The sequence below is a fragment of the Gracilinanus agilis genome, chromosome 5, assembly GCF_016433145.1.
Source record: "Gracilinanus agilis isolate LMUSP501 chromosome 5, AgileGrace, whole genome shotgun sequence".
Classification (NCBI taxonomy): Eukaryota; Metazoa; Chordata; class Mammalia; order Didelphimorphia; family Didelphidae; genus Gracilinanus; species Gracilinanus agilis.
This window is the reverse complement of record NC_058134.1, coordinates 48,874,241-48,896,267: the sequence shown is the minus strand read 5'-3', so window position 1 is coordinate 48,896,267 and position 22,027 is coordinate 48,874,241. Positions and strand designations below refer to the sequence as shown.

The following is a 22,027-nucleotide window of genomic DNA, read 5'->3' as shown; positions in this document are numbered from 1 at the left end:
GAGAAGGGCTGGGATCATAACTGCTTCTAGTATCTGAAGGGCTGTCATGTGGAAGGGAGATTAGACTTATTTAACTTGGCCCCAGAGGGAAGAACTAGGCACAGTGGGGAGGAAGTTTACAAAGGAAAAGCTTCACAATTAGCCCTTTCCAGAAGTGGACTGGGCGGTCTCCAGAGGTCTTAGAAGGCTGGAGTCCTTCACGCCAAGCCTGGACAGCCACAAGCCAGGGAGGTTCTTTTATGAGCTCACCTCTCAAATCTTCAAATTAGGATAATTACTGTAGTAGAGATTCTTTTTTTCAAAGCATCCTTCAGACTTTGTGGCTTGATGAAATCCCTTCCAACTCTGAGATTTTCTATCAAGTGTTGTAGTGCACTTTGTTCCCCCTTGGCATCCAAAAATAGTGAGAGGAAGCCTTCTAGCATGTCATGTGCATTTTCCATAGAACATTTATGTAAAGACCTAGGTAAGAATAGGTGGCTAGGTGGATGATCGAGTCCTGGTCCTGGAGTCAGGAACACTCACCTTCTTAAATTCAAATCTGTCCTCAGACACCTACTAGCTGTGTGACCCCGAGCGAGCCACTTAACCCTGTTTGCCTCAGTTTCTTCATCTGTAAAATGAGCTGGGGAAGAAAATGGCAAACCACTCCAGTGTCTTTGCCAAGAAAACCCCAAATGGGTTTTTCATGAAGAGTCAGACATGACTGAAATAACTGAACAACAGAAGAATAGAGGAGTCCCTATTAGATACTTTATAAACACAGTTTATAAAATCTCAGATCAGTCAAGATAAAATAAATTCTCATAGACTGTGAAGTTTCCATAAAACATTATAGTTGCAATGGTTTTCACTTCATTGAGGGTATATTATCATAGTTGTGAGACCCTGGGCAAGTCTCTTAACCCCCATTGCTTAGTCTTTACCACTCTTCTGGCTTGGAACCAATATTTAGTATTGATTCTAAGACAGAAAGTAAGGGTTTAAAAAAAAAAAGGAAGATACTGTCATAGGAGATACTGAGGGAAGAGTCATTTCTCAACATTTTAGGAGTTAATTCCTTTGATAGGAAATAGTTGAGAGAGTGCCAGTCTCAGAGTTCAGGAAACCCTGGATTCAAGTCCTGCCTCCAAAATTGCTTGGCTGTGGCATCTCAGACAAGTTACTTAATCCCTCAGTTCCCCAGTCAACTTTCTCTAAATAAGGAATTCTTTTTTTTCTTTTTTCTTTTTTTAGAAAAATTCTCCATGATTCATGTTTTTACTCTCCCCTTCATCCCCCTTCACTCCCCCCCATAGCCAATGCACATCTCCACTGGTTTTAACATGTGTCATCAATCAAGACCTTAAATAAGGAATTCTTAATCAGGGGTCTGGGAATTTGGCTTTTTTGTTCATTTGTTTAGTTGGCTTTTTTTAAACAACATTAAAATATTTACTATATCATATATCTACCATATTGTTAACTGTATTTCGATAGAATTGATTTCCTTTGTAATCCTATGTATTTTATATTAAGTACTAAAAACATTATTCTAAGGAGTCCTCATTTCCCAGGTTGCCAAAGGGGGCCATGACACAAAAAAAGTTTAAGAACTCTAGTTCCATATAGATAAATAAAGCATTTATTAAGCACTTAAAGTATGCCAGGCTTTAGGGATACAACATAAGAAATTTAATCCCTCTCCTCAAAGAAATCACCTTCTAATGGGGGAAGACAATACAGAGATTGAGCCTTAACTATGGAAGGGATAATAAACATCGCTGATCTTTGAGAGGAACCAGAAAACAGTGAGGTGGGTGTGCTCAAGGCAGCCTGGTATGGAAGGGGCTGGGAAATAGCAGGGATGCCTAGCTCTGGACAAGATGAGTTGCCAGGTCATCTTTCAGAGCTAGACTTTCTAGGAGCAGCATCCAAGATTCTGATGGAAGGGAAATGAGGCTGATGCTGTTGTACAGGCACCATGGTGTGGAGGTGGGAATTTGATGATATTTCAGAGAACGCTCTGATATGCAGTGCTAGAGGGAGTTTTCCTAAGGGGGGACTCCTTCCACCAATGAAATCATAGTTCCAGACCAAAATGAAAAAGAGAAGAAAAATTTACACCACTCTTTTGCATGGGGAAAAAGCAAACAAAAAGGTAGGAAACCCTTGAGTCAGAATATGAGAAGAGCAGTGGATAGACTAGCCCATCATGAAGTCAGAAAGACTCATCAAATCTGGCTTCCAATACTTACTAGCTGTGTGACTTGGGCAAATCATTTAATTCTGTTTGCCTCAATTTCCTCTTCTGTAAAATGAGTTAGAGGAGGAAATAGCAAACCACTGCATTATCTTTGCCAAGAAATTCTCAAATGAAGTCATAAAGAGTTGAATATAACTGAAATAACTGACCAACTGCCCAAGTAGCTCTCATAGCACAGTTGTCCAGCTTTGTGCTAGGTGATGAATGGAGTTCCATTGCTCTTTTTGCTTAGGGGCACCCCAATTTCCTAGCTACACAACTGACCGTGGTGGCAGAGGTGGAAAGCTGTAGAATCTAAGCTGAATTTTCAGTACCTGGCTATGTACATCCCTTCTTCAAGGAGTGAAGATAGAAAAAGAAGGAAAGAAGCAACCAGGAAATAGTGGGTGAAGGGGAAGTTGAGTTTGTACTGTGTGGGGACAGGAGGACGTGAGGAGATGAAGACAGAGAGGAGACGTATTGCAGTAGCAGACAGCTGATGTGATGGATTGTGGAAAGCAGTCTGGAGGAGAGGGGAAGTGTGTCAAAACACGGAAGTCATTGGTTTGGTGCGATTATGAATCAAGCCATGGATCTCTGCCACAAACGTCAATGTTTAACGGGGAGAAAGCAGTGGGATCCAAGGCAGGAACATGACTTCTACAGCCATGGGGTATCTTTGCTTAGAATTAATGGCAGGAAAATCCTGAGCAAGCTTCTGTCCTAATAGCAGGCTGATTTGTTCCTGTGAGTCACTAGGTTTTTTAAGATGGTATTTTCACCAACAAACTGACTTTGTAGCTAACATAAAAATACTATTTTGAATGAACTTGCAGATCATCACTAGTGAACACCAAATATGGAATTTTTTCCTTTTAATATACTGACTCCTATGTATTAATATGTTAATTTTTATTCATTAAATATAAACATAAATTAATTAGAACCACATATAAATATATAATATATAATAAACATAAATTAATTAAAATATATAAATAAATTAAGGTATAAATTATTTTTTCTGTATTTTGTATATTAATTTCAAATTAATATTTTCTTTTATGATTCCCCTCACCTCCCAGCTGCTTCCCTTCTCCTTCCCAAAAATGATCTTTTGTTTGTTTCATACATATTTTATATCTTTTTATGCATGTAAACATTATTTCTCCAATAGAATATAAGCTCCTCGAGGGCAAAGACTATTTTGCTTCTGTCTTTGTGTCTCCATTACCTGGTATAGTGCTTGACACATAAATGCTAAATAAATGTTTGTTGATTAAATTCAAATTGTATTGAGGGAGAGGGATGCAGATAGAGATCATTGGGTCTGGAAGGGATAATAGACTTCATTGAATTCAGTTCCTTAGTTTTACAGTTGACTAAGCTAAAGTCCAGAAAGGACCTTCACTGAACATTCAACTAATGAATGACTAATTAATTAACTCATCATCAGAACTACAATCCAGGTTGTCTGACTCCCACTCTCATGCCATAGTCATCATATCCTATTATGTATCCTATTTATTGTGTGAATTTTTTAAAGACAGCAATCAAGACTTAGAGGAAGAGAATGATTAAACCCCAAAGTATAGAACAGGTTAGTGACAGAATCAGAACCAAGATTCTTGACTTTTTAAAGTCTACAGCAATGTTTTGCTCACTAAACCATGACTGCCAAGGCTATATGTGTTGACAATATCCTATGAGCCAAACATTGTATAAATGGGATTAAATTTATGTGCATCCTTTTAACTTCTCTCTCCTCTGTAATCATAGGAGAACTTAAACCTGGAAGCATTCTTAGAGCTTTTCTAATCCAACTCCCTCATTGTACAGATGAGAAAACTGAGGTCTGGCTTCTGCTTTTAACCTCTAGTCACATATTTGAGCAGGAAATGTTATTCTTCGTGAGATGAATGCTATCTAAGCCTGATGGAGCATGCAGTTAGTTACCCTTCTTCTCCTCCCCTTACTGAAAGGGGAGTTCATAAAGATGATGGAATAATCATTTGAGGATGCGAGCTCTGACTCTGCCCATTGCAGAGGTATTACCAAAGCCAATGAGGGGGAACTTTATTACTGTATCTGAGATGAACAGACAAGTCCAGAAATATGTTTTGATGCTCCAAGGGAAAGCTTGATGCCCTCTTTGTACTCTTTCCTAGTAGCCATTGTCCAGGGCTGATGCTGAGATAAGCTTCTTTCACAAATCACAAGCCAAGCCCAAGTGTCTGTGACTAGAGAGAATGTCTCAGTCTATAACTTTATTTGATAGAACTGAGTCTCTCCTTTTCAAGTAAGTCTTTTATTAGATGGGTTTCCAGTGCCTCTTAAGCCAGACTTATTGGGATATTGATGATGATGATGATGATGATGATGATGGCCCATTGACATAGACAAATCTAATTTCATTTGACCCTCAAAACAACCCTATGAAGTATACTAAAAGCATATGAGTCTGCAGTATGATAGGGCAGCCAAATTAAGTTTAACCCAATTCTCCACAATTAGAGAGATATAAAAAAAAAGATTATAAAAAGAGGAATCATGTCCAAGATGAAGGAGATAATAGTTTTGCTCTCTTCTGCCCTGATTAAATCACATCTAGAATACTCTGTTCAGATCTAGGTACCACATTTTAAAAGGACACAGACAAGCTGGAGTTCATTTGGAAGACAGTGGCAGGAGTGCAGGTGGGGCTAAGTAGACTGGAGAATATGCCATAGACAAAGCCCAGTTAAAAGAACTAGGAATACATACTCTGGAGAAGACTGAGGGGAGATTGTGGTAGCGGTCTTATAAGGATTTAAAGGGCTATAATGTGCAAGATAGATCTAGTCTGCCTGGCCCCAGAGGGCAGATTTAAGGGAAAAGGAAGGCTTGGTTTGTTGCAAGAGATGCTTCTTTCGGGATGGGAAAGGTGGGGATTACTGGGAAGAATCAATTATGGGACAAAAGCCTCAAAAAAATTTTTTAAGAGAAAAAAAGCAATAGTGGAAGTTGAAGAGAGGTAGAATTTGGCTCTATATGAGGAAAATCTTCCTAACAATTGGAGTTGTCCAAAAGTGGAATGAGCTAGCTGCTTTTGAGGTCATAAATTTCCCCTCCAGGAAGGCTTTTAAGCAGAGCCTGGATGACCATTATTTGTCAAGGTATTGTGGAGGAGATTTTTAGGTGAATATTGGTGGGACCAGATGGCCTCAGAAAGAGTTTAAAAGAGCCCCACTGAAAGAGTCTGTGATTCTGATCCCCAGGTGGAAACAAGGTTTTCTGTTCCATGCTAGTGGGCATTTGTCTTGGATGTGGCTGTCTGAATTATGCTGCAGCCACAGTTGAGGTTTCCTGAAGCCTGTCTTTTGGTCCACTCTGTGATTTGCTTACCTTGGCTTCCCATTTTTAATGGAAAAAAATCTTTCTGTCCAGGTTACCTTACAGATCCCACCCTGGATAGGATAACTAGGTCATATCCTTTGTTGGGGAAAGTGACTGCTCTGGCCAAAAGAGGATTTTTCTGTTGTTTTCTGCTCCTCTCACCATCTATGACCATCTCACTGTCGAAGACTGATGTACTCTCTTTCTCATTTAGCCTAAATGCTCTTGCATTATTTCCTATGTCTGTCATTTAGAGTTAGGGAACCCAAACCTAGGGAGGTAAATAGATATGGAGTCATATAGCATTATTTTCTGTAAAACTACTAGATCCTGATTCCTAAATATTTAGAGGCTATACTCTTCTTTTTTGTTGTTGTTTATTTGCTAAAATAGTCAAATCAAAGTTACCTATAATCACAAAAATGGGGAGGCTATGGACTATTAAAATCATAGAGGAAACATGAAGGGGTAGAAAGAGAATTGAGAAGTCTGAAGATTCACTTTTGGGTCCTGCCTCTGTCATTTCAGCACATCACTGCAACCCTGTCTCCCTTCTCTCTAAGGTTGAGTTTCTTTCTTTCCAAAATGATAAAGTTAAACTAAATGATCCCTAAAGTACAGATCCCTTCCAGTACTTATACCCTGTGCTTCTTTGGTCAGAAATTTCATGATAGTCACAGGCTCCAAACTTCTCCCATGTCAAATAAAAAAAATTTTTTTATATCTTTTGTTTTTAATAGCACCAGAATTGATACCAGTATCTTTCTCCTTCCCTTCTTCCAGAGAACTATCCCATATAATTAAAAAAAACATTTTTCAAAGAAAAAAAGGAAGGAGAAAAAATTCAGCAATATAATGAAAAAGTTTGAAAATATAATGTTCCACTCACATGGATCTCCAACCACTTCTGCAAAGGATTTAGGGCAGACCATCATCCACCTCTTCTTTGGGGCCATGCTTATTTGTATTTCTTCAGGATTCACTTCCAATTATTTTGTAGTTGTTATTCTTTATCATCATGGTAGTTATTTACTTGGCTTTGCTTTTTTCACTCTGCATCAATTCACACAAATCTTTCTGTGATTCTCTGTATTCATCATATTTGTCTCCTTAAAGGACAGTAACATTATATTACATTCACATTCTGGTTGAATGTAAATTTGCTTAGCCATTTCCTAGTCAAGATGCATCTATTGTTTCCCTTCTTTGTTACCACAAAAAAGTACAACTACAACTATTTCTTTGTTTATGGTAATTTTTTTCTTATCAATCACTTCCTCAAGGTATATTATAGCCTATAGTGTCCCTGGATCAAAGGATATGGACATTTTAGTCACTTTTTTTCCCCCTTAATGCCAAATGACTTTCAAAAACAGTTGGATTACATTCAGAGGAAGAAACTGTGGGAGTAGAAACACAGAAGAAAAACAACTGCTTGAACACATGGATTGATAGGGATATGATTGGGGATATTGACTCTAAATGATCACCCTAGCACAAATATTGATAATATGGAAATAGGTCTTGATCAATGACACATGTAAAACCCAGTGGAATTGAGCATCAGTTATGAGAGGGGTTTGGGAGGAGGGGAGGGAAAGAACATGAATCTTGTAACCATGGAAAAATATTCTTAATTAATTAATTAATTAAAACTTTCCAAATAAAAAAAATAAAACAGTTGGATTGATTCACAGATCCACCAACAATGCACTATATCTTTCCACAACTCTTCCAACATTAACTTTTACTCTCCTTTGTCACCTTTGCCAGTTCATTGGGTTTGAGGTGAAACCTTACAGTTATATTGATTTGCATCTTTCTAATTTTTAGTGAGGGGCAACTAGGTGGCACCGTGGATAGAGCACTGAGCTTGGAATCAGGAAGACTTAACTTCAAATCTAGCCTCTGAATTTACTAGCTATACAACCTAGGTCAAGTAACTTAACCTTGTTTGCCTCAGGTTCCTCATCTGTAAAGCAAACTAGAGACAGAAATGGCAAACCATTCCAGTATCTTTATTAAAAAACAAAACAAAACAAAAAACACCAAAATGTGGTCACAAAGAGTTGGACATAATAAAATAACTTAAAAATAACAATAACAATTTGCAATTTGGAGCATTCTTTCATATAGTTATTAATAGTTAGCAATTCTTTTGAGAACTGTTTATTCGTATCCTTTGACCACTTATCTCCCGGAGAATGGGATTTGACCATTATTTCCCTTAATATCATAGATCTTTTGTTTCTCCAAATAAATGTTATTTTTTTTATCAAAATGTCACTTTAATAATTTAATTGGTATAGTACTGAAACTGCAAATTAACTTTTGTAGGATTGTCACAGAAGCACAGAATACACCTTCATCTTTTATGTTGTTTTTTATTTCTGTGAGTACTTTGTAATTGAGTCTATGCAATTATTTTGTGTGATATTTCCCTTTCTAATAATTGCTTCTTGGATTTTGTTGTCATATAGAAATATTGTTGATTTTTGTGTGTTTACATTGTAGCTGAATTTATTGTCTCAATTAGTATTTTTGCTAATTCCCTAGGACTTTCTAAGTAAACTATCAGTCCTATCTAGTTTTTAATGAAAAATTGTGGCATGCTTTAGCAAGAAAAGATTCTTACACATGCCAAAAACAGTCAAACAGATTGAAATTCTGGTTTTTCTTCTTTCTTCCCTTTCCACTTTTTGTTAGATATGCAAAAAGCTAGCTGATTCTTTAGCTAAGGAGCTGACCTTAGTCACGCAGAAAGTAGGGAATTACAGATGAAATTTAACTTAAGGGATTCTAAGACTTCCCCCTTTTACAAACAATTATCTCCTTTATCTGGTTTGGTTGGGGCTTGAACCTCACTTACTCTACCATAGAACCTGATTTCTTGAAACTAATTAAGACTTTGATCCCTATTAATATTTTACTCCATACTGAGAAAACTAACACTTTAAGCTGTCCTCGTTCACACTTGACTATGAAGGACATTTTTGAGAGTTTGTTGTTGTTCATCCTTGGTTTTCAAAGAGACCAAAGACATCACAGGGTGATGTCTTAATTTATGTGTTAATTAGATATAAGTGAGGCAGAGTTATACAAGTCAGCAGCCTCACTCTCTCTTCTAGAGTCATGCAAGTCCAGTGGCAAGACGAAAGTTAGGATGACTAGTGATGATCTGGGATGCAGCGGATGAATGGTCATGTAGTAAGAGCAAGGGATAACCAAAGGACAGCCCATGTGCTGGTTTCTTCATGAAGTTAAATGAATGTGAGGAAGGCTCCTGGCATATTATATGGATTCCCAATAGTAAACTTATGGGAAGATACAAACCAGAGTGGTACAGAATAAACAAGCATGGATGGGTGGCGATCTACATCACTGAAAGGAAAACCCACAGTAGAGAACAGATCCTTATGAGTAATATTCTAATTTATATGTATATGTATGTGTGTGTATGTATGTATACAAGTACTCTAGTGATATATATATACTAGTAATATAAATATATAGAGATAATAAAAATACTCTAGTAATTACTAGCGTAATAATGGGGCACCTAGAAGGCACTGTACCAGGCTTGGAATTGGGAAGACATCTTCAAGAATTCAAATTTGACCTCAAGCACCTACTAGCCTCAAATACCAGCAAGTCGCTTAACCCTATTGGCCTCAGTTTCCTTATCTTTTCAAATGAGAAGTAAATAGCAAACCATTCCACCATGTCTACAAAGAAAACCTCAAATACAGTCATGAAGAATCAGATATGACTGAACAACAATGGTGTGTGGCTATAGAGCTGACCTTGAGCTTAGGAAAAATGGTGTTCAAGTCTGCTTTTGACACATATGAGCTGTGTGACCCTAAAGAAATCATTTAATCTCTCAATGCTCCCCCGACAAATCTCTCTGACTGTAACTTTCAGGGCAGATGTCTATTCTGGTAAGTGATTTTTCCTCTTTGGGAATTCCCTCCTCATAATGGAAACTTCCAATTAGGCAGCATAGTTAGAGGCCAGAATGCTGGTGTCAGGAACACTTGAGCTCAAATATGGCCTTAGTCACTTGCTAGCTCTTTGACCCTGGAAAAATAATTTTATCACTCAAGGTCTCTATTTTCTCATTTGTAAAATGAGAGAATTGAATTTGTTCTCCAAATTGCCTTCCAATCCTAATTCTAGGATGCTGATCTTTTGAGCCCATAATTATAGGTCTGTCATCTCCCCACCCCACCAATAAAAAAATCCATTTATAGGATTCTTTGGCATTGGAAAAGCCCTTCATATCCATCTTCTCACTCAAAACATACAATACCCCTAGAAGGCAGTTGCTACTAGGGTTATTTACTAGAATCACTGAGAGTTGATGGTAAAGGTTGAAAAGAATTTGGCTGCTCTGAGGAAGAGAGAGGTCCCAGCCATAACTAGAAATGTTTCATTCTTTCCTTATTTGAGTCCAGAAGCAAAGGGATAGGAAACCCAGGAAACTAAATTCAAACAGCTCTTAACTGTGATTGCTGCTTCCTAAATTCAACATATGTTAAAATAGGAAGATTTTATCCACGAGAAGCAGAAAACATTCAGGCCAAGTGGCAAGAACTTCCCTAGGTTGCATGTGTGTGGGAAAACCAGAAATCTATAGTAAATGGCCCATGAATGTCAGGTGGGTTTGGGTGGTTTTCCTGAACTAAATTCTCTGCCTATGCCATTATGGAAATATCCTCTGATGGAGAAAATCCCCAGAGTCCTGTGGGATAGGATATTTTCCTTTCTATCAGCTATCCAGCCTGGTCTCTGTTCTTAGGTTTTCTTTTGGAGAAAATGGTATGTTTGGTTAATCATCTCTCTCAGTTGAGAAAAATACTTGTCACACCCTAAGGAGAAAAGATTATCTCCCTCTCTTTGTGTGGTAGCAAACTTGGAGAGGTTTGAATGATTGTATTATGCAGCAGAGAATAGGGTTGAGGAGTGGTACCACAGGTTGGGTATATGAGACCACCATTGTTCTTTCATGAGGTCCTTTATCCCAGGGTTCTTAATCTTTGTGTGTCATAGACTCTATTGGCAGTGTGATAAAACCTACGGACATCTTCTCAGAATAATGTTTTTAAATGAATTTTTAAATGCACAAAAGTGTAAAGAAAACTGTGTTGAAATAGCTATCAAAAATATATTTTAAAAGTATATGGACTCAGAATTAAGAATCTCTGCAGTACTGTGTTTGTTGAAAAGTCCCATGGTCCCCATCATTACTGAATGAATTCAAATGAGATCCTAATAAGAGTAGATAATAGAGAGAAAGGCCCACATTCTGAGAGATTAAATGACTGGGGGCATGAAGAGAGATGTTGGATCTTTAAGGAACCAACTAAGAATCAATTCAGCTCAACTAGAAGTCATCATCAGATAATAGTAGCCTCTATGAAAGGAAACAAAGATTTTAATTTGGTCTTCCCTGGTCAACTGGCCTTCTGGGGTAAAAAGCAAAGCCAGGACATACTTGACAGAGAAGCTTTTCTTTTGTGTGGTCAACTTTATTTTTTGCTCCAATCAAGATGGAAGTATAAGTGAAACAATGAAGATTAGCACTACAGATGCCCATGTTGACACCATGTTGAATCAAGAATGGCAGACTCCTGGGCTTATCAATCAAAAATCTTTAGCCAATATTCAGTGATGAATAGGGAATAGTACTGGACAAAGCAAGTCAAGGATCAAGGAAATTGGATTCTTTATAGTGGTTATTTCCTGTGTTCATGATGTTATCAGTAAGAAAGATTGCTTTGACAACTATTTTAGGAACAACTGGGTACAAGGGCAATAATGGACTGGGACTTTGAATAAGGGTTTCTTTCCCAAAGGCTTAAAACCAGGCAGTGTTTTATGTAATATATGAATAATAATAACCCCTCTTTCCCCTCTCTCCTCAGATAAACCGTGCGGGGATCCCCCTTCCTTCCCTCACACCATCCTGCATGGCCACACTGGATTTGAGATGGGGGATGAGCTACTGTACGTCTGTGCCCAAGGCTATGTCATGGGTCACAAAGAGACCGCCTTCACCTTGCTCTGTGACAGCTGTGGGGAATGGTATGGACTGGTACAAGCCTGTGTAAAAGGTAAGCCTGCCATATTGGAATTCCACACATAAAGGATGGGAGAGGCATGACTAGAAAGCAGTAGATTGTTTTCAAAAGATCTGAAGGTTTCAGTCATCTACAAGCTCAACATAAGTCAACTGCATGAGTCAGCAGTCAGAAAAGCTAACACAGTCCTAGGCTCAAGGAAGATTAGGAATAATTCCCAGAAAAAAGGGCAGGTCAGAATGCCATATTTTAGAAAGGACATGGATAATCTGGGATGCCTCCCCATGATGAAGAAAACAAGAGGGGAACCAGAGACCAAGACACTTGAGGATGGATCCAAGAGATTAGAGATGGTCGATCTAGAAAAAAAAGGAGGAAAACATGATCGCTATCTTCAAGGGAGGAAGATGAGAAATGTGAAAGAGGGATTATAATTATTCTGCTTGATCTCAGAGCTGGAAACCAAGAGCCAGAGGGAGAAGTTGCCTTGAAGAATATTTTAACACTGTATGAGAAAAAACTTCCAAAAATGTAATGGGCTGCTTTATTAAATAGTGTGTTTCCCATCCCTGGAGGTCTTTAATAGGCACTAGGTAGCTACTTGTTGGCAATACAGGAAACTGGAGAGAGCCTGATAAGGCTAAAGGAAGTGGACCTCTCTACTCTCCTGCTCTTCCTAATTCTGCTCCATACTCTATTACTGGCATGGGGCATTCATTGATCACCACCAGTGGTCCATAGCAGTAGGCTTTGAGGTTCAAGTTACACATATTCTCCCCTACACACACACACACACACACACACACACACACACACACACACACACACCTCTCACTTGCTCACTTTCAGATAAACGTGTGTCCCTATATATGTATGTGTGTGGGTGTATGCACATTCACAAAAATATATAAAACACATAGCTACACACATATAATCAGAGAGAGAGAGATTTATACATGCACACATAGTCTTTTCCCACCTAGACCAAGTACTTTTCCAGGGAGTGTTTCATGTCTGTCTTTTTATCTGCAGTGCCTTGCACAGAGTTGGTGCTTAATAAATGCTTACTGATTAATGTATTCTTATTTTTCTTATTGCCAGTTTACTGTTTAGGTGTATGGTCAGTTATCTGGACAAATCAAAGATGGTGCTCCACTATGGCATAGGGGAAAAAAGGAGGAATGGCCAAGCTGAAGTGTGGGGAGCTTAGTCTGGATAGGAAGGAACTCTGTACTAGAAGTACTCCTACACACAGATTATAATGTTGAAAAACTACCATCTACTTCAAATTTCAATTTAACTCATCATTAGAACAAGCATTTATTAAGCCCCTATAGCACCATAGTTGGTGCTGTTCAAGGTGCTGGGGACACAAAGACAATAACCTAGAAATCCCTGCCCTGGAAGAGTTTATCATCTCCTAGAGATAAGGATGTGTAGACATAACACGCAGTCAAGAAATACAAAGTCATACAAAATAATTTCAAGAGGGAGAGATTGCTAATGCCTGAGAGAGCTGGAAAAAAAGGTAGTGGGTTTTTAAGTGGCACCGTGAGTAATGCACCAAGACCTGAATTCAAACCCAGCCTGAGACACTTACTATCTGTGTGATCCTGGGAAAGTTGCTTAACCTCAGTTTGCCTCAGTTTCCTAAACTGTAAAGTGAGGATCATAATAACACCCTCCCTCCAGGGTTGTTTTGAGGTTCAAAAGAGATAACTAGTGCCTGGCATATGTTAAGTGTAATATAATTGTTTTTTTGTTTTTAATTTTAACAAAGTGCTTTACCATACAGTATCTCATTTGAGCTTCACAACAGATCTATGAGGTAGGGACTACACAGTCCCAGGCCCACCAAAGAGTCTAATAATCCATGGCCAAGGATACCTTGAGGAAAAATTTAGATGGATAGAAGATGATTATGACTCTACTTAAATACAGGTTGAATATTGCCTAGATTAATTAGTGGTTTGATGATTAGGTAATTGATTTTTCCAGGTAATCAACCATACAAGAAAACAAGGAGATTTCTACAGGAAAAATAATTAGGCTAAACCAAGATCCACTTCTGTACTGAGTTCTGGAGAATCAGTCTTCTAAATGACTGGCATTTAAATAATCCCTTTTTATACTGGAAAAGAAGAAAAATTGGAATTTTAATTTTTAAATAGAAAAGGACTCTTCCTCTCCCAAATACTATCTAGTCATAGTCATAAAAAAAGCTGTGTCAAGAAGCCATTTGACAGATATCTCAAAGAATCACAGCCTTTTAGTATTTGGAAAGGCCCTTCTAGGCCATGTAGTCCTGTCTCCGACATGATGTATGGTTCTCTATTGAGTGGATAGTCTTTGCTTGAAAAGATGATATATGACAGGTTCTCTCTTCTCACTCTCCTTTCTCTCCCTCCCTGTTTCCCCATCACTCTCTCTTTCCCACCCCTTTCTCCTCTCCTCTCTCTCTTTCTCCCTCTCTCTCTCCATATCTCTCTCTCTCCATCTTTCCCTCTGTCTCTGTCTGTCTGTCTGTCTGTCTGTCTGTCTCTCTCTCTCTCACACACACACACACACATTCGCCTGAAAGCAATTCTTTTGGTGGGTACATAAAAGTCTCTAAATGGCAAAGCTGCTATCCTAAAACAAAGTCCAGACTCCCATTCTGCTTGAATGGCTCAGACATTCCTTGAGAAACTCATTGGACTTCAGGGAATAGTTGCAGACCATAAGATCATGAAACAAGAGAAACTTCTAAAAATCTCTTAGAAGCTGAAGTGAGGAGAGGAGGGGGGAAGTGGAGAAAGGATGGTCTTAGAAATGGTGGGGTCTCTTGCTCCATCCATTTCTGAGACTTAGACTAAGCTGATTCTTACTTAAACCCTTTTCCCACCTCCACATTGGCCCCAGGTCTTCTCCCTAAGTATAAGGAGGCCAGTTGCCCTCACCCACCTGCCCTAGAAAATTGGAATCCACCTTTGGGCTTGGAGGATTGATCTTGTTTGTTTGACATGTTCACACGAAGGTTGAGCCTGACTCACACTAGAGACCTTTAATAGGCTTCTTGTATTTACTGAATAAAGGTCTACGAGGCCATTCCTGATGTAGCTGAGTCACAGAAGACCATTTTTAGAGCCCTTTGGTAAAGTCAATGCTCCCCCCTGGGTTGGTCAGCCAAGAACATTGTTTACCAAAGCAGGAGGGGTCAATGCAGGTTTTGTGTGTCAGAGCTGAGCTTATTTTCTGAGGGGGCCACTGAGTTCCTATAGTTGAGTTCTTACAGCCTAACTACTGAATGAGAAATCTTTATATTTAGATCTGAGCATGAATGGGGAGAAAGTAGGTCCTTGAGTTCTTTACTGACGTGCCACTGAGTAGGTCTTTGGTTCTCAGAGTGTGATCTGGAAACTCCTGGAGATCGCCAAAACCCTTTCAGAAGGTACTCAGAGTCAAAACTATTTTTATTATAATAATAATGATTTAAAATTTGTTTCCATATTGTAAATGTCAATAGGTATAACCCGTAAAACAAAAACCCCTTTCTGGAGGCTGAATAAAGGAGTCCTAGGAAGAAAGTTCAAGAACCACTGGAGTCAATCACTCTGCACATTAGCCATTTAAAAGTATCCCATTCCCTTTGATTCACTGAATACTTATTAAGCTCTTCTTCTTTGCAAGGTCCCCAAGTTAAGTACTGGAGGACACGAAGTTAAATAAGGCATGGTGCCATAGTTCCAGAGGACCAATGATAAAGTATTCTGCCCATTTCCTGTTGGAGAAGTGATGGACTAACTATGAGGAATGACTCACACATTCGTAGACATGGCAACTTTGGGGATTTGTTTTGCTTGCTTTTACGTATGTTACAAGAGATTTGTTTTTCTTTTCTTTTTTTCTCCCCTGATTAGAAAGTCAGAGGAAGTGGGAGAGAGAGAAAATAAATGCTTGTTTATTGAAAAATAATAAAATATAATTTAAAAATAAATTTATGATAAGTAAACAAATGACCATTAAAAAAAATAAGGCATGGTCCCTGACGGATGAAACATGTACACAAATAACTCCAAATCAATGCTTCAAAGATTTCTTCTACTGACTAAGATCATGGAGGTGCCATGCCTAACTAGATCTTTTATGGAGCTTCTAGGGCCAAAAAAAAAAATCAATATATTGCAGTCGAACTAGTGATCAGTCTGCCTTAATAGGACTTGCCTGGCTTTCACTGGGTCCATACTCGGAGATTTTTCAACCTTGGTGGGACCTGCCAGAGCTTATGCCCTACTGGCATTGCTCTAAAATATTCAGGATCTTGGGCAGCCAGGTGGCTCAATGGACAGAGAGCCAGGTCTAGGTGTAAAAGGTTCTAGGTTCACATCTGGTCTCAGATACTTCCAAGCTGTGTGACCCTGGGCAAGCCACTTAATCCCCATTGCCTAGCCCTTTTGCTCTTTTGCTTTGGAACCAATACCCAGCATTGATTCTAGGATGGAAGGTTAACGGTTTAAAAAAAACGTATCTATAGTCATCTACCATCCCCATAATGAATCAAGGGAAGACTCTGGTGAGGAATCCAAAAGAGAAAAAATTTTTGGTGTCAGAGGGTCTCAGTTCAAATCCTGATCAACTATTTTCAATCAGCATTTATTAAGTATCTGCTATGTGCCAGTCACTGTGCTAAACTCTGTAGATGCCTAGAATAGCAAAAGATAGTTCCTGGTTTCAAGGCCCCTTCAGTCTCTCAAATCAATCATCTGACCCTATTCTTGTGACTTTGGGCAAGTCCCTCTCCTTCTCTGACTATCACTTTATCTGCAAAATGAGAGAGTTGGACCAAATTTTTATTGTCCCTACCAGTTCTAAATCCTTTGATTCTATGGCTGGACACTGGTTTGGGCACAAAGAAAGTACTCGACATACTGGCGGTTGGAGAGACCTTTCAGTCTGTTTCAGCAACTTAAGAATCTCTTTCTGCTTGACTCTCAAACCCCAGAACTGCCCTTGCACCCACATGACTGATCAATGTGAGGATGCCCAGTCCAATGGCAGGACTGTACACTTACTTTTAGATGAGGTATTTTTTTCTAGTCAAGTTCTTTCCTTTTTCATTTTCTGTCTCCCTCTGGCTCTTATTTCATCTCCTCCCTTACCCATAGTTCTTTAAATCAGTAATGACCAATCTGGAAATAATATTTCAAAATCTCCATCAACATCCCCTGATGTATACTAAGTAGCATCAATCCATTCCTTATTGTTGCCATTCCTTTATGTGCTATTAAAAAAGCAATAATAATAATAATAGCTAATGTTTATCTAGCATTAACTATGTGCCAAGCACTATATAATTATTTCATTTGATCCTTATAACAACCTCAGAAGTAGGTGCTATTATTATCCCCATTTTACAGATGAAGAAACTGAGGCCAAGAGAGATTAAGTCACTTGCCTAGGATCATATGGCTAGTAAGATTCTAAAGTTGGATTTGAACTCAAATCTTCCTAACTCCTAACTGAGCACTCTATCCACTGAGTTACCATGAGGTAGCCATGCTTGGTGCTTGAAGTAGGAAGAAAGAGGGATATTATTATATTCAAAGTCACAAAAATAATTTCTTTTAAGTTGCCTCTGAACAGCTCTGAGAGACACTGCCAGGCTCTGCCCATTTCACAATCCAAATGGAAGGGTCCTTCTTCCCCTACTCAACTTGGAAATTGATAGTCTTATGATCTTCTCCTATGATCTAATTATGAAAGCAGCCCAAGATATGGAATGGGAAAGCGATTGGTGGGACAGCCAAGTGGCTCAGTGGATAGAAAGTCAAGTCTGAGGTCCTGGGTTCAAATCCAACTTCAGATACTTCCTAACTGTGTGACCCTGAGCAAGTCACCTAACCTCAATTGCCTAGCCTTTACCGGTAAAATCTTCTATCTTGGAATCAATATTTAATATTGGTCCTAAGACAGAAGGTAAAGGTTTACAAGACTGGCAAGAAAGAGGACCAAGGAACAGGGGCAACGAGAGAGGCAGCACAGAGGTCCGAGTGGAGATGAGAGAAAGTTGGGGTGGGGGGGATAGATTATGGGGAGTGTAGTAAAAAGATGAGGGAGATGGGGTGAGAATAGTAAAGGATACGGTGAAGGAAGAGGTGTGCAGGCATCCAGCCAGCCTGATGCTAGGGGCTCGGGCAGTAAGCACAGTGATGAGCCTGCCAAGATGCTCCGAGCCTCTCCTATCAGAATATTTGGCTGCTCCTTATCTGGGGGAAGCTCTTTAGATTCACTCACCTGCTCTTTTAACACAGCGCAGATGTCTGTGGTTAAAAGGAGACGATGGAATTTCAGAGGGAGGGGAGGGGAGTTCCCAGCACGCCAGCCAGGCTGCCTACATGTGGCTGGCTTCCATCGCCCGCCTTGGCTGGACGTCACCCAGGGCAGACACGGCCCAAACTCACCTGACAGGCTTCCCCCGCTCCTGGTGCTTGTTATTAATGACACTGGTCAGGTTTCAGCTCAGGCAGCCCATTTATGGCCAGCTGTGGATGATCTCTGAATGATGAACTACAAAGATGATTTAAGTGTCAGAAATAGTGCCTTCGAGATCCAGGAAGGACTGAAATCACTTCTCTAAACCATTCCCGTATGCTAGCTCTTGACTTTTGGGTGTCTTGTGGCAGCCACGGAGAAACAAAGAAATACATCATAATCAAATAATTTGCGGTAAGAGGCCCTACAGCACATTACATGCATGAGGTAATAGCCCACAATTTCGAATCGAGAAAACTTTTTAAGGAATAAAAGGTCCCGAATAGTTACTGTTTCCTGCCTTTCCCCATCATGAAAGGGGACTGTGTTCTCACAGAGAACACAGGGATATTCAGCCTAAACATAGCAACCTTTGGCAGGGGACTGGCAAATGTATGTTTTTGCAGTTTATTATTTTTTCTTCTGCTGTGGAGGGAACATATTCTTCTCTTAGCCCTTCTCTCCTGCCTACACTGACCCAAAAAATAACTGGGGGTGCCATATTGTAGTTCAGAACAGATTTAGGGGCAAAAAGAATATCGTCATGTTTGTGGGATGGCTTGGCTCCATGGGCCAAGGTATAGCTTTGCTTTAGAATCAATGACTTGCTTTTTTCCTGCGTGTTTTATATGTAGGAGAGGCTCACAGCATGGAGAGTAGAGGAATGAAGCCTGTAGGGGAGGGGATTCTTTGAAATTATCTGGTTTGTAGTGCATCGTCTGGACAAAACAGCCGTACCTCCTGCTAGGCTGAAGTCAGAAAAAAAGGATCCTCCATCCAGGTTTTCAGAGTTCTTACAGTGAAGCATGGTGGTACCATAGACAGAGCCTTGGACTGGAGATAGAGTCTATACATCCCCCATCCTCAGCTTCCCACCACCCCAGCTCTGCCATTTATTATGTAGATGACTTCAAACAAATCATTTAATTTTACAAGTTCCTCATCTGCCAAATGAAAGGTTTGGGCTAGATGACCTCCAAGACCCTTTCCAGTTAGCGCTCCTCTAACTTTGGCTCAAGTTTGGGTTCGGATTGTCATGAGCTCAGTGCCCTTGGGTTGATCATTTAAACTCTCTGAACCTTACCTGCCTCATCTGTAAAGTGCCAGGACTGGACCACCTCCAAGACCCTTCATCCCTAAGTTGATGAATCCATAGTAGATTTCTAATCTTAAAACAGACATTTCTGGCTGATGATTCAAACTCTCTGAACCTTACCTGCCTCAACTATAAAGTGCAGGACTGGACCACCTCCAAAACCCTTCCATTCCTAAACTGATGATTCCATAGTAGATTTCTAGTCTTAGAAGACATTTCTGGCTGATCATTTATACTTTATGAACCTTACCTTCCTCATCTGTAAAGTGCCAGGACTGGACCACCTCCAAGACCCTTCCATTTCCCTAAGTTGATGATTCCATGGTAGATTTCTAGTTTCAGTTACTAAGCAAGATTAGAGCTGGAAGGGGTCATATAGATGATCTAGTACAACCTTCCCTTTTTATATTTGAGGAAACTGAAACCCAGAGAGGGAAAGGGATTCATCTAAAATTATGTGGCTAACAAAGAGCAGAGTCCAGGTTCAGACTCTAGTCCTCCTCTAACTCCAAAAGCTTTCCATTAAGCCATGCTCTAATTTTCACTGTCTTTAATGAGGATGTTGAAATGCATTGTGAATTTGGGGTCATTTGAAGCTATAACATTCTTTCTTGGTTGTTACTTATCTTTTGTAGCTAGAAAAACTGAGGTCCAGTATATTCAGCTAAAGTAACTTAACTAGTATCCACTTACAAGTTTGTGGTACCAGCTTTGGACTTAGAGTTTCCCAGACTGACTTGGCCTGATACCAGATAGCTAACCTGAAAGCTTCAGTTTATAGATGCTGTTTTCACCTTTGCCTAATCACTAATCAATCAATGAACACTTATTACTTACCTACTATGTGCCAGACACTATATTAGGAATTGGGGATATAGATACAAAAGTAAGAAAGTCCCTGCCCCCTGGAAGCTTTTATTCTACTGGGAGATAAAACATAAATGGGGATATATAGACGAGTAAGTACAAGATATATACAAAATAAATTAAAAAGCATTTCTATGAAATGGACAGAAAGGGACCAACAACCGGGAGAATTGAGAGAGGTTCTTGAAGAAAGTGACATTTGAGTTGAGCCTTGAAAACAGTTAGAAATTACAAGAAGAGTGTTCCAAACATGGCGGACATTGTAGACAAAGACAGAATAGGGAGATGAGATGGCAAATACAAGAACAGCAAGCAAGGCCAATTTTGACCTAAAACAGCCTGATTTTTGATAGAATCTTAATTTGAAAGGCTGCCATAGAAGGCGAGGGATTAGACTTGTTTTCTTTGGCTCCTTCTTGGATGGAAGTTACCCATAAATCATCAAGAATAATAGATTTTGGCTCATCATAAGGAAAAACTTCCTAAGCAATAAAGCGTTCCAAGAATGGAGTAGGCTACCTCGATGGAGTAGTAAATTCCTTGTTATTGGAGGTCTTAAGGTACAGGCTGAATGAGCATTATTTTGAGAATTATAAACAGGATTCATGATTTGGGTAGAGATTATATCAAATTACCACAATGGCACCTTCCAAATCAAAGACTTGATAAATTGAGAACAAAAAAAATTAAGTCTATGAAATATTTCCTCCTTTTATTCAAATAGTTTCCCTGTTTTGATTTAAAATGTACTAGAATGAAAATTAACAAAAATCAGTATGTATTGCTATTCACCCAGCATACTCTGTAATTTCCTGAAGGTGGGTGATTGCATGGCTCTTTATAAGTCAGGGCTAAAATAATAAATTCAGGAGCCTCTTTTGATACAACTCAGGGAGCATTCTTCTTTCAATGGGAGGATATGATGGAAAGATGTCTTTTGCACTGACATTTTTTCATCTTGTCCTCATTCTGCACCAAAGGGAAACAGCATTTCCTTTTGCCACTTTGAGAACTGTGTGATGATGTAGTATATAGGTAGGGAGTCAAGGGCAGGCTGGGGAGTGATGGTGGAAACACATTTTTTTAAACTTTCCCAATTTAAGAAAGAAGCTCTCAGAGATCAATGTTCTCTAATGTAATCTTCCAGATTGGCAGGTATCAAGATTTTTGAGAGGCTTTGGCCCATCAAAAAAGATTCAGATGATAAACAGTACAATCCTAATGATATGGAAAAGGGCATTAAAGTACATGTAGCCTCAGGGCCCTATTGCTTTAGAACACTTTACTAATTTGGAGTTAGATCTCAGGCAGACCATGAAGGGAAGTCATATACCAAAGGGCCCCAAGAACAGGCATCTTTCATAATCATTCAACAAACATTTCTTAAGTATCCATCTTGCATTGGGTATTGGAGATATAAAGATGAAAATAACTATCATCCTTGTCTTCGAGGTCCTTATATTCTCTTGTAAGATTTACACACATTATCTCATTTGAATGTCATAAAAACCACACTGCAGATATCATCACCATTTTATGAATGAGAAAAGAGATTCCTTGAGATTTGTCCAAGTGACTTGCCCAAGGTGCCCACAGCTACTGAGTCAGAGAGCATTTGAAGCCAGGTCTTCCAGACTCCAAGACCACTTTCCCACACTGTCATAATTATTCAGTGCTGTTAATCAGGTTTGAGCCCATTGTATTCATTGGATCTGAAATCCCTAAAAATATTTATTGTGACTTTCCTTGGTTGCATAGATTGCACCTGTCCGGTGAGATCAGAGTCCTGCAAGAGACATTTAAGAAAGTTAATTCAGAATTGATTCTCTTTTGATAACGATCAATGAATCAAAACAATGATCCTCTTTAAAA

General features: G+C 39.2%; 2 protein-coding genes across 2 annotated transcripts in view; one reads left to right on the top strand and one right to left on the bottom strand.

Annotated features, from left to right (window-relative positions):
• The window catches only part of CDK6 (cyclin dependent kinase 6), a 1,314,442-nt gene that overhangs the window by 759,204 nt on the left and 533,211 nt on the right, over positions 1-22,027 (bottom strand). The window lies entirely within an intron of this gene.
• SUSD5 (sushi domain containing 5) overlaps positions 1-22,027 on the top strand; it is a 76,216-nt gene that overhangs the window by 44,504 nt on the left and 9,685 nt on the right. The window contains exon 3 of the mRNA XM_044678195.1: positions 11,527-11,715. Coding sequence (XP_044534130.1) covers positions 11,527-11,715 — 189 coding nt within the window. The remainder of the gene's footprint in view (positions 1-11,526; positions 11,716-22,027) is intronic.